At 37.4% G+C, this 13,450-nt stretch overlaps 1 protein-coding gene across 4 annotated transcripts in view; it reads left to right on the top strand.

Moving 5' to 3' along the window:
• Nucleotides 1-13,450, top strand: part of cux1a (cut-like homeobox 1a) — a 169,481-nt gene that overhangs the window by 43,526 nt on the left and 112,505 nt on the right. For all 4 annotated transcript variants that reach the window (XM_052117670.1, XM_052117672.1, XM_052117671.1 and 1 more), the window contains exon 2: nt 1,796-1,906. In XM_052117670.1, coding sequence (XP_051973630.1) covers nt 1,796-1,906 — 111 coding nt within the window. The remainder of the gene's footprint in view (nt 1-1,795; nt 1,907-13,450) is intronic.

The following is a 13,450-nucleotide window of genomic DNA, read 5'->3' on the forward strand; positions in this document are numbered from 1 at the left end:
CTTGCATACTATTGTTTGTACAGATGAACGTGGTACCTTTTGGCCATTTTGGAAATTGAATTGTGGAGGTCCACAATTATTTTTTTGGGGTCTTGGCTGATTTCTTTCGATTTTCTGATGATGTCAAGCAAAAAGGTACTGAGTTTGAAGGTAGGCCTTAAAACGTATCCACAGGTACACCTCCAGTTGACTCCAATTAGCCTATCAGAAGCTAATTGCCTAAAGGCTTGACACAATTTTCTGGAATTATTCAAGCTGCTTAAATGCACAGTTAACTGTATGTAAACGTGTGGCCCACTGGAATTGTGATAGTCAATTAAAATTGAAACAATCTGTCTGTAAACAATTGTTGGAAAAATGACTCATGTCATGCACAAAGTAGATGTCCTAAACTACTTGCCAAAATAATAGTTTGCGTATATGAAATCTGTGGAGTGGTTAAAAAATGAGTTTTAATGACTTAAACATAAGTGTATGTAAACCTCTGACTTCAACTGTATGAGCGGTCGGATTTATACATTAATTCAAAGTTCGCATCTCTTCCAATCTAAGATTGCAGCCTTTAGCAGTTTAATAAATCACACTAAGACATGTCATGATTTAAATTTTATCAGTTGTCCATTTCATTGTAAGGAGTAACGGCACACTGTGAGTTGAAACAAATTACTGTCTACAAATATTTCTTTACCATACAACTGTATTCCCTGCATATTTGCAAAGTCTTTAAGCAAGACAGTCCACTCGGTTCCATCTTTGGAATGCTCACGGGTAGCTATTTCTTTATATAAACAAGTGGCACACAAGTGCAGCTCCTCTCTACTTGAATGGGGAAAAGAATGAAATCTCCAAAATGGTTGGTCAAGAATATGATCAAAGAACATTTATTTAAAATCAGCATTAAAGTCTGACAACTCTGGTATCATAAATTGTGCTTCTTTACATCAAATTGCGCTAAAAAACACAATTTTCATGGCTTGTATAGCTAATGCACATGCACGTTCTGGAGTTGATTGATAGGCTATTTCTGTATCTGAAAGGTGATGGTTCTTTTACATGTAAGGCACTTTCTACATCTGTTGACTGTTGGTGCTTTTTTTAAAAAAAAATTTTACTCACATTTGTTTGATTTATAATAGTATTCAGCACTTGTTGAGTGTTTAATTTGGTGACCTTGCTCCCCTGGACCCATAAACTAGGGATGGGTATTTAGAGTAATTTTGTAGTTGAGTACTCTAACACACACACATAGTAATCAGTTACTTGAAATTTAGAAGTTTATGTTTAACCTTCAACCTTTGAACCTGTTTTTCTAAAAAATAAATAAGAACACTTTGCATAAACAACAATCTAGATTAAAAAAATGGCAACACATTGCACTCGCTCATAGAAACATAGGCCTACACTCTAAGCCTTCTGAAGCTATTTATTAAATATTTTTTTTTACAGGAAAAAGAAATTAAAATTGCAATATTCAAATAGTGTTTTTACTAGTCGAATATTTATAGCTAAATGAGTACTCAAAAAATTTATTACTCATGCACATCCCTACCCTAACCCTAAACCTAAACTCTAAAATCCGATTGTTGATAGGAATGTTGTTCCAGGACAAAGAAGGATGACCTGCTTGGCCAATTCACTGTCATACCACGGTCTTATGGAACACAATTAATTATGAAAGTCTGAAACTGTGAAATTATGTTCAATTCTGTGAATCTAATGTCTGATGTGACGTCATTTATTTTCCTAAACCATTACTCTAAAACCTCATGTCATTGTTTCCCTTATCTATCCTCAGAAAGAACTGGATGCCACCGCAACAGCCCTGGCCAACAGACAGGATGAAAGTGAGCAGTCCAGAAAAAAACTCATCGACCAAAGCCGCGAGTTCAAGAAGGACACTCCAGAGGTGAGAGATAATTTTCCAAAGATAAACGGCTAAAATGTAGTTGGGCGAAGAGGAATGTGAATGCCTAATAGTCATATAGGCACATCCTAGTCTCTTGGGTACCTGTGAATGATAGTACAATGTTCTGGCATTGGATATCAGTTGATGTTATTCACAAGGTTCACCTAAAATCATTTACTCACCCTGATATTGTTCCAAATCTGTATGACTTATTTCTTCCATGGAACACAAAAAGAGATGTTGGGCAGAATGTCAGCCTTAGTAACGTTGAGTTTTCATTTTTGGGAATGTCTGTCTGCCTCCAGTCCAACAGCTTGTTTTACAATTCACACCTTGTAGAGTTGCAACTTTGTTTTTGCAATTGTTCCAATTGATTGCTATCTAGAGCATGGCCACAATGTTAGATTACTTTGTGGCTTTTGCACTTGTCTGAAGCACGGTATGGTCTCATAAGAGAGGTCAGTGGCAGAGAAACCAGAGGATGTTATGGTTTATCCATTTAGGGAACACTCTGTCTGCATGACTAGAGGCCAACGGTCATGTCCAGACCATAGGGTTGGCTGTGAGGTCATGTTCCAGGGAAAAAAATGACGTTGCATGTTAACAAGACAGTAAGGATCAGTGATTCTCTATTTACATAAAACCCTTTCTGATCTGATTGTCCTGAAACAAACATAGACTGGCAGTAGTGTAACATTATGACGTTTTTGAGGAGTTTATGTTCTGTTTAGAAGCAGATTATTTGTTAGAAATGTGTGAATATGATATTCGTAGGCTCTGTTGTGGTCCTTTAGTATTTACAGACTCAAAATGTAGAATCATGTGGAATGCTGATTTCGCTTATCACCGAGATACGTGGAGGCAAAACGGAGTGAAACGTACTGTAGTAATTGCGTCATTCACTTTTTGCCTTCAATTTATGAGTCATTGTTGGGTCATGACCCACCTGTTGAGAACCACTGATCTAGAGAACCAAGTCAAAGGCTTTTCCGTTTTACTCTTTGATGAATGTTATCATTATCAGCATAAAATATTTTTTATGAAGATGTCAGACAGGTGCCTCCACTTTTCTAAATGCCAAATCTGTATAATTTCTTGATATGTTTGATTTAAAAAGTCTCTGCCAACCATCATATCGAGTATTCAAGGGCTCCGCAGCGCTCCGGCCAACGTTATCTTTGATCACGGCTGCCGTTACCTCCTGCCCTCCTCCCTCTAGCTCCCTCTTTCCTGCCTCTCGTTGCGTGAATTCCTTACGAGTTACCACTCCCAGAGAGTGCCGATGAATAAATGGAAAATAGAAAACCTGTTTTGTCTCCGGAGCCTCAATAAATCAGTCCCCCTTTTCCATTTAAAATGTCCAGGGCTGCAATTTATGTCTGCGCTTAATAACCCGTTACTAAATTAATCGTGCTGGGGGTTTTGGCTGGGAGGCCACGTGTTCTGAGATTTTGTGAACTCTGTAAAAGAAAAAATAAAGTCAGTCTGAGTGCCTCTCTGACCAGTACCCAAGGTGCAAGACATCAAGCGCCTTAGTCAGAGAGGGGGAAATTCTATCTCTGATGAGGAAAGCTGGAAAGTTACCTTAATGGCTGGGCTATTGGATTTGGAATTGATGTGGCATGGCTACGTTACTGTACAGTTACTTCAGACGCAGTGCATTTAGCATTGTTTTTTGCCTTCAATCTATATGACTCGTTGGGTTGCGTACGATGTACAATGGCCCTAAAAAATATTTGGATACACTTAACCACACTTAAAAATGCATGCATGTCATTGCATTATATTACAAACAAACATTAGATATCAATATGAGTGGCATTTATTTTAAGACATATAGCACAAACACACTTGTTTGTTAGGTTCAAATGATAAAACAATAGAGATATTGTTCAAAATGAAGATTAAGCTTATTTGGACACTTTCTGGTTGGCATATGTTAGTAGAACATGTCCAGAGTTAAATAGAGGAACTAAACCTGTGGTTATTCTTCTTGGACACCTGTGTGAACTGAAGGGGAACTGAATTCATGCATCTAAAAATTGTCTTGGGACCAGATGGTTAAAAATAATGGTTCACATTAAAGTTAGTTCTGAGAAAACTTTAGCATTATTTGTGAGATCTATTTTATCTATCCATTTAAAATCATACATTTTTAAGTGTGGCTTAAGTGTCTATATACTTTTTTGGAGCCGATGTACTGTGTTGTTTAGGATGAATTGCTTGTTCTCCTCATTTGTAAGTCGTGTTGGATAAAAGCGTCTGCCAAATGAATAAATGTAAATGTGATATTCAGAAAAATATGTTAATATTTTAGCCTATTTGTAAGATAAACGCATTTCAATTTCATAACAAAATTAATTGAATTGTGCAATTTTAAACAAAATTAATTGAATAAAACTTAAAATATTTCTTTTTTTTTTTTCTGTTAAAGGTTACTCAACTAAGTTTTTATGGAATTTTGTTATGAAGTTGAAATGCTTAAATCTTAAAATAATTTTGAGGGTATTACTCTCACATGCTGAATTTCCAACCTTAATTTTATTAATATTTTTGCATCAATTCTTGCTGCTTATGGTTAAAGTTTTTAGAAATTGCCTGTATGTATTTAGAAAGATGAATTGCCATTTTTGTTTCTCAGTTTATCCATATACGTCCCATTTTCAGTGCTCCACATGTTGCCCTATACTGTTGTGTAATTGTTATTGACTGGTTATTTATGTAGCTCCTTCATGGTTGTGCTTCACCTCAGGATGCAGGTTGAAAAGTTTATTGTTCGCTGTGTGATGTCAATGTGACAGATCAGGATTTGTTAGGATGACCCGTTATTTTCCAAGCGATTACGTAACGTCTGTGTTTTCCTCAGCCTGCACCTGTGAAATAAATAATCCTAAACAGGCGTTAAATTTGACACAGATCACTTCATTTTGTCTCTTTTCAAACACAAATATTGAACCCAAACAAGCGGCGCGTTTGGCACCGTCTTCGTTTAGCTTTCATGTGCTGCTTGTTGAGATAGAGTTTTAAATAGGATGTGATGGAGACTGAAAGAGACCAGTGTGTTGGCACCAAAATTATGTTCAAGGCTGCCTGAATGATGGAAATATTTTCATAAAGTCATGAGCATTCCCTCCCAGCTCTCACATATTTTGAGTTTATGCATTAGATACCATTGATAAAAATCACATATTTAATATTTTTGTTGCGTGTGTGTCACCACACGCAAACACCACAACTTGAAGAGGGCTTTTAAACTTGGCAAGCATTTGATGGCGACTAAACCGTACAAATGTTAAAAGCCATGCTAATATAGCTTCTCTTTAAATAACATCTTTGATTAAAGCCAATATGAATTTGACATTCACTACCCATTTTACTTCAGTAAAAAGTGAAACAGCATTGTTTCCCACAGGATTTTGTGAGACTGTGGTGGGTGGACCTCGGATCCTCTAAGGGAGTCCAGGGGCATGCTCCTACGTAAGAATTTATTTTACATTTTAAAGTTAAATGCATCAGTCTGGTGCACTTTGAGAGCAAAATGAAGAGGCTAGATCTATGAAGAACTTTGTGCTCTTGTAAACAGTTTTGTGCTCTAGAAGTAATTTAATCATAAACACATTGGTTGTATAGATATGAATGGTGATTTGAAATTCACGCCCACACAGCATGGTAAACGTAATGGAGTTTAAACAGTAGCGTTACTTTGACTTGATTAGTTAACATTACAAATAGCCTAACGTAACATGATGAGCCAACTTGCTCCTCAGATGCTGAAAATAGTTACTTTGTCAGAGCCACTGTAATAAAATTAACATTAGATAATTAGCTAACGTTAACTAGCTATATATGTAAGCGCAGCGTAGTTCTAGCAGGAAGACTAACAGCTGGACATCATAGTAACATCAGCTAGATAACGCTTAGCCAATCAAATGTAAGCCATTGCTTTATAAGTCTGCTCACAATATCACATTGCTGTTTCAGTGTGCTAACACGGCAACCTCCACCACCCCACCACCACTAGTTGAGTCCCGTCCTGCATGGGGGTAAGCTCCTCGCCCCTGCCTCCTATCTCCGGCAGGATATAACTGTTCGGAGTACAATTTCTTCGTACTGCCAGATGGGGCTTACGCCAAAGATAGACATTGCATTTCTGTTTTATATTTATCAAATAAATGTCATCTTAAATTTCACTCAAGTCTGCAAGTCTTCCTGATAGAAATAACGTTACAAATGTTATACATTTGTTTTTCACTACGAGCAGCCGGATATGTCATGCGACATAAGCGAGGAGACTGACATCCTACATCATTAGCTTACGTTACTTTAACAGCAATTATCAATGATAACTTCTGCAGTAAAGTTATCTGTTTGTTGTAGTACATTGTTAATGATACAATTGATAATTATACTGTTTGGACTGTTGGATAACGGGGGGTGACTGACTGACTGGGAGCTGACTGACTGACTGGGAGTGAGAGCAAAATTCAGTGTTAGAGATCTTTTGTGTTATTATGAGAAGTGTAAAAATATTTTAGGTTCATTGGTGGGACAAATTAGGCTGTGGCAGCCAAAGTCATTTCAGAGGTGGAGCATGTTACCACATTATAATGAAAGTAAATGGCAAGAAAGTAAACAGAGCCAATTATGATTTTCATATTGATTTTATGCTTATGCTTGTTATGACCACAATTGATGAACATCTTGTGAGGGGATATTTTTATATATATTTTAAATTAATTTTTATTTACGTATGCACTTTTTTTTTGTTTTGTTTTTTTGGCATAAATGGATGGTATGAAGAATATTGATATTTAGTCAGTCCAAGAAAAGTGTCCACTCAAGAGATTTAATTTTTTTTGCATTTATGAGGGTCGTGTGTGCGTCAGCCATTTTGATTTTTGCTCCTTCACTGGCTTTGATGTTGCCTTAAAGGGGACGGCTGGTTGGCCTCTGGACGTTGTGATGTTAGTGTCCAGAAATTTCATTGGCTGCCAGGGCCGGTCAGAGAGAGCTGTGAACTGAATGGTCCTGACAAAATGAATACAGTAATTAGGGCTGATCCACTGGCACGACGCCCACACTGGCAGACTGGCGTCTTACACTGTTAATTATAGCAGTCCCATTCCTAACATGACGTTAGGGTATTTACTAGGGACTGCATTTTTTACAGTGTATTTATGTGTCTGTGTGTGTTTTTGCATCCCTGTGTAGAGAGAGAGAGAGAGAGAGAGAGAGAGAGAGATCTGACTAGCACACTGAAAAATGTCTTTGATGTTTACACTGTAATATAGTGACGGGGGGGGGCGGCTGAGGAAACACATAAACACTAGTGAGGTCTGGGGTCGACATATCCGGTTTGTAGACTGGGGTCATTCACTATATTTATGTGACAGATGCAAACTTAAGGAGGTAGTTCACCCAAAGTTTTATTTTTTTTATTCTGTCATCATTTACTCACCCTCATGTTGCTCCAAACCCATATGACCTTCTTTTTTCCATGGAACACATGGAGATTTTAAGCAGAAAGTTAGCCTCAGTCACCATTCACTTTCATTGTATGGAATGGAAAGGGGATTTTTTTTCAAGATTTCAGGCATGATTATCAATGTTGCATTTTTCAAGATTTTGAGAGCATTTTATTTAAAGGTGATGTAATTTTTCTGTTACAATTTGTATACCCTTGCCCAGGCTTAAATGTGCAGAAACAACTGTTAAGTAAACCATTTGCAGGTTGAAGCACTGACCATGTTTACATGCTCTTAAGAAAACTGTTTATTCCTGGGTTTTTGCAGAAAGCGGCATACTGAAACATCATGTACATAAGAACTCTTCTTCCCTTGTACCGTTTAAGAGATTAAGAGAAAGCAGGTTATGTGGCCATGTAAACACATAAGCGGTGTTGTTACAGGTTTTTGAAGAGTACACATACATGTGAACAGAACGGATAACAAACATCATTGGAAGGAGCCCAACAACAAGTCAACAAAGGGGATACACTAATTCACACCAATGTAAAATATCAACGGTCCCTCGCGTTCGCTATATGCACTCAAATACACTGGGGGAATCCCAGAGTTTTACGTAAGAGGAAAACCCCACTATTGCAGCACAATTCTGCTATGGGTAGTGATAGAAAACAACTACTTTGGAATATCTAGAAATAAAGCCAAGCAACGGGGAATAAAATTGTAAAGTCTTCCTCTGATACCAGGTTTGTTATTTACACAAGTGTCGCGGGGAAATTACATTGCTGTGGGGAATGCTGTTTACTGACCGAGCGGCATGTATACAGGAGAAAAGGGTATGCCACTTGTAAAATGGGAATGCCACTTTCTCACATTATTAAGCAATAAGCCGCTTTCTGGTGTCCATGTCAACTTATTCACTGTGGCACTTTTAACAAAACAACTTTTTTTTTTTAGCTTCCTGACATAGCAACATTGACTCAACTACTAGCATGCGTTTAGGGCGGGACTATTTGTTTGACTGACCAATGACAGATGAGGGAGTGTTTGGGAAACCTGTTTAAAAACTTCATTTTTGGTTAATTTAATGGAGTATTTTAGACAGTTCTCAACTATTTTTTGTTATTATTATATAGGCCTATTTTACTTAAGTTTTTATTTAAATTTCTATTATTATCATACATTTTTTTCTTTCTTTTTTTCTTTTGCATGTACCATTTTTTTTTACCACCATTTTAGACAGTCTACCATTTGAATGTTTTAATAACAATCTCCATTTTCTGTTGCAATATCAATAAAATATTTTTGTGAAACACAGGCCTGAAAAAATATCCTAAAAGTTGTACTGAAAAAGATGTACATCTTAAAGTTGTGTACTGTCAGAGGTGATTTGCTTTTACATGGTATCTTTGAAGAGGGGCTGACCTACTAAAGGCTTGTGTGGGAGACATGGGTCAGGGATATCTGTCTCTCTTCATAGCCTTCAGCTTCATGGTAGATTTTAGTATTAGTGCCTGTTAGAGTCGGCTCAATACCAAGATTTTGGCTTTGGTACAGTATCAGACCATTTCCTATGTATCGATACTAAATCTATACAAACATACTGCAGGTACACCGTTATGCGTGATAATACATGTCTGTCATTCTAAGAAAACACAAGAAAGCATAATGAAACATAAAAGTGCAACTAAAATAGCAAACCGTTCATTAGTAGTTTTCATGTGTTTTCTTTGCTCACCCTTCCCCCACGTTCTTCTTGTAAAAGTTGAGCGCAGTTATTTAATGTATTGGCTTACCGTGTTTGAGCCTGGAGGATCTGATCAATCTGCTCCGGCAAAGCAGGAATTAGAATGGAGTGGAACTGATGGGGCTTGAATGTGTGCCACTTCCTGTCTCTCTTTGCTGACTTGATTGGCTGTTCCTCAGCACTTCCTGTCTAATAGTCACCATTGGACTATGCTGAGTGTTATGCTTTTGGATATTCTGATTACTTCATCTGTGTCTTTGTATCTCGTACTCCCACATTTCATAGCATATTCAGTTGGGGCTTTTTCATAAAGGATCAATACCATGATAATTGTTTTGACATACACTGATGTGTATATATATTTTTACAACTGACACAATACAAATTATCTTTATATTTCAGTTTTCTACAGTTGTTCCTATGAGATCCACCCAATAGCAGACTTGACAGTAGATGCCATAATGAATAACTGATTAAAATGACAAAAAATTATTAGAAAACAATATTGATCAAACTTCATATTGTCTACAGCAGTGGTTCCCAACCCTGTTCCTGGAGGCCACCAAACACTACACATTTGGGATATCTCCCTATTTAAACACACCTGATTTATCTTATCAGCTCGTTAGTGGAGACTCAATGACCTGAATTGGGTATGTCAGAAATGGGAGATATACAAAATGTGATGTGTTGGGTGGCCTCCAGGAACAGGATTGGGAACCACCGCTCTACAGTATCTCTAAAAATATATATTTTTAATATTTAGTGTTTATATTTGGTCTCATTTGTCGCCGCCCTTGTGGTGACAATCATAATGAAATAAAATATTGAAAAAATAGTCAATTTCCGTGACACAATTTGAATTCATTTATTTTTCATCATTGAGCTTGTGTGAGTACCCTGACCTGACACTGAGCCCTCAGAGGATCCCTGAGTCTGTTGGAAGAGATGCATGTCTAGAACTGAATGTATTTTTCCCACCTTGTTTAGAATCCCTTTGTGCTGAGATACTGCACTGGGTCATTAGAGCCGACAGCAGCGGGACAAGGAATGGGAATAGGAGGCGGAATGGGAACCCTCCCTCTGGAGTTCTGGGGCTTGTCTGTCCCTGAGCTGCCTAGAGAAGAGTAATCTATCTTCTCGAGGCGGCCTAGCCAACAACAGATTGGTCACGTTAGCAGTCTTCACAACCCCCAGTTATCCTTTCAAACCCTTGCAATCTACAATCGTATGGTCGGACAACAACCTTTAAAGGGATAGTTCACCCAAAAAGGAAAATGTTGTCATCAATTTCTCACCTTCATTTTGTTCCAAACCCATTTCACTATATTATAATATATTACTATATATTACCCATACCATATTATAAAACAAAAGGAGATTTTAGGCAAAATTATTTCTCATCAAAGCCAGTGTTGTCCCGGAGAATGGGAAGATCTAGGATCAGAGCCCGGATATATCAGGAATCTAAATTCCCCTGTCCATTTGATTATGTTAATTAGGCCATCAAATGCAAAAAGTCATAATTTGTTTGACACACACAGTGCCTGAAGTCATGGCATTTGGTATGATTATAGGCTTTTTTTAAAGTCAGTTTTCTCCTAACAATGTTGTTGTGTAAAGTCTGATCTGAAATGACTAGATTACAGTTGTTGATTATTGTTCAGATCATTTATCATTAAAGGAATGTGTCTGGTTCAATTCAAGTTAAGCTTTATGGATAGAATGCCGTTGATTACAACTGATTCAAAAAATGACTTGTACCTCAGGAAAACAAGTAAAAATACACATACGTGTTGTGTATACAGTAATGCTCTTGTAAGTCTATGGGCCAAGGCATTGCACTGGAATAAAGGTGAAAATACACAGTTTTTTTTAAAGAATAGCCACCAGGCTTAAACATTGTGTTAAGAGACTAGTGTGATAAAATCGCTTACTAACCTCATCTCGACAGATTTATATCCAATGACCATGTAAAGCCATTAACCCTCTAACCTTTACACATACTTATAGATTCACAAAACAGTATTTCCAAAACTAAAAGAACAATTGAGACAACTTTACTGCCTAGATAACACACATTGTTGTATGGAAGATTTCATTTAAGTGCTGTATCAAAATTACAAGCTTCACATTTCTGCTTTTAAGCCGTCTAGAATATCTTGACCCATAGACTTCTATTGTGAGTGCATTACTGTAAATACAATTTTTGTTTGTTTTTACAAACTACAAGGCTGTGGTAATCAACAGCATACCGTTGATGGCATATTATGCTTTTGTAAGAGATTTTTTTATCCCAGAACATTCCTTTAAGGCCATTTACTGTACGATTTAAATGTCACTTGTTAGCTGATTGTAAATTAATACTCTTGAAACTGTAGCTTGTTTGTAATGTTTTTTTTTTTTTTTTCTGTTTGTGATAGATTCACTGTATTATGTAGGAGTGAATTCTTATTTTCTTTGTTTATATACAAAGAAAACAGCTACAATTGTTTCGTACTGTTGTTCAGTGAAAAAGAATACTGTATAGGGCATTTCTTCAACAGCAGATACTAACAGTTACAGAGAATACTTGCATTGTCACATTATCGTTGAGTGATAAAGAACACTTATATTCTTTGTTTAGGGTTTTATATGCAACCTTAGGTTTCCCAAACAAAGTATTATTTTGTCAGTGAATGTGTGTGTGTGTTTGTGTGTTTGTTTGTGTGTTTTAATGTCTGCACGTACCCGATAACCCACACACTCATCCTCATCTCCTTGGGTGGGCAGTGTAGCAGCCTTGGAAGCGTGATCAGATTTCAGGCTGTCCTCCATCATTCCCAAGCAAACGGCTGTGCTGTCATACAGTTAGATGCGCACACACGCTAAAACATGCACACACTTAAACATATACCCACTAAATGGACACAGACACTCGTAAAGATCATATTTGGAGTATATAATAGCACACACACTTGCACACATGCAGAGACACCATTAACCCTAGATCCACTTACCTCTTTTCAACACTGGGCTTGCCTGTCCTGTGCTTTTCAGCACCGTGGCTTATGGTAACCTCCGGAAGGCGGCCCTCTGGAGGGGCCCCCGTCTCAATCACCTGGTCCCCAGTGTTAGATGTCCTAACAGAGACCTACTTTTACTGATTAATGTACCGCTGAGATCTTTGTCTGACTTGGGTTACTGATTCTTAAAGTATTTGCGTGCTCACACGATCTGTTCCAAAACCTAGTGAGCTTCCTACGTAAGCAGCACTTTAAGGCATCATAGTCGCCCTCTCAATGAGAAGGCTGTTCTAAAAGCTTAATTATGCTACCTCCTAAGGCCAGGTCCACACTAATAAGTTTTTATTTGAAAAACGCATTCATTTTGCTACGTTTATGCCTCACCCTATACTTTGGAAAGCAGTGAAAACGGATTAGAGTCGATGTGGCCTTAGATACTTTTGCCTACATTCTAAGGCTACATCCACACAAATCTGCTTTACTTTGAAATCTCAGTTTCCTAACATCATAGTTTTCCAAAGTATGCAGCGCTAAAAAGCGTTTTCGCAAGTCACCGTTTTAGGTGGAGGAAATGCTGTTCCATTGTGGGTGAGAGGCATAAAAGTTGCAAAATCATTGTTTTCAAATGAAAACATATTTAGACTTTCATGAATCCGTGCTGGAACACATTGCGAAAAACAAATCCAAGCTGGCAAATTAGGGTGAAAGAAATGTAAATTGTTAACTAACTTATAAACCTATATTTCATTCAGTTATGTAAAGGAACAATACAAATATTTCTGTGTGAGTTTAATGTCTAATTCAAATGTAATGTTTTGTACTTCGTTTAGCAACATGCTAACGTCATACTCTATTGAAATCAGATACAGACTAATTGTGTGGCATGTGGCGTTCCTTATGTAGAGTGTTCTAAATGGTCACTTATGGGATCTGGGTTAAGGCTGCCTTAAGGGCCATTCACCCTAAATGCATCTTGCGTCCATCTAAAAAAACAAAAAAACGTTTCTCTATGTAAACGTACACTAGAGGGACATCTTTGACTGTTTCAACTTTAAAAAAACACATCTTAAGACACTTACATCCTTTTCCACAGAACTGCATATAACTGTTTAATCCATCTTTAGTAAATGGCCCCTTAGAAGGAATCAACCTTTGTAGGCAGTAGTAGAGGTCTGCACGGGCCTTTAAATGAAACCCCATCTGTACCAGAGACCGTGCAACCTGACCTTAGGCGGCCCGAACTGTAATGTCAGATTTCAAGCCTAACCCGAAATCGCTCTATCTTTATAATTTCTTCTCAAAGCAATTATTGTTGCAATAGGTTTTA

The sequence above is a fragment of the Xyrauchen texanus genome, chromosome 44 (genome assembly GCF_025860055.1).
Source record: "Xyrauchen texanus isolate HMW12.3.18 chromosome 44, RBS_HiC_50CHRs, whole genome shotgun sequence".
NCBI classification, from domain to species: Eukaryota; Metazoa; Chordata; class Actinopteri; order Cypriniformes; family Catostomidae; genus Xyrauchen; species Xyrauchen texanus.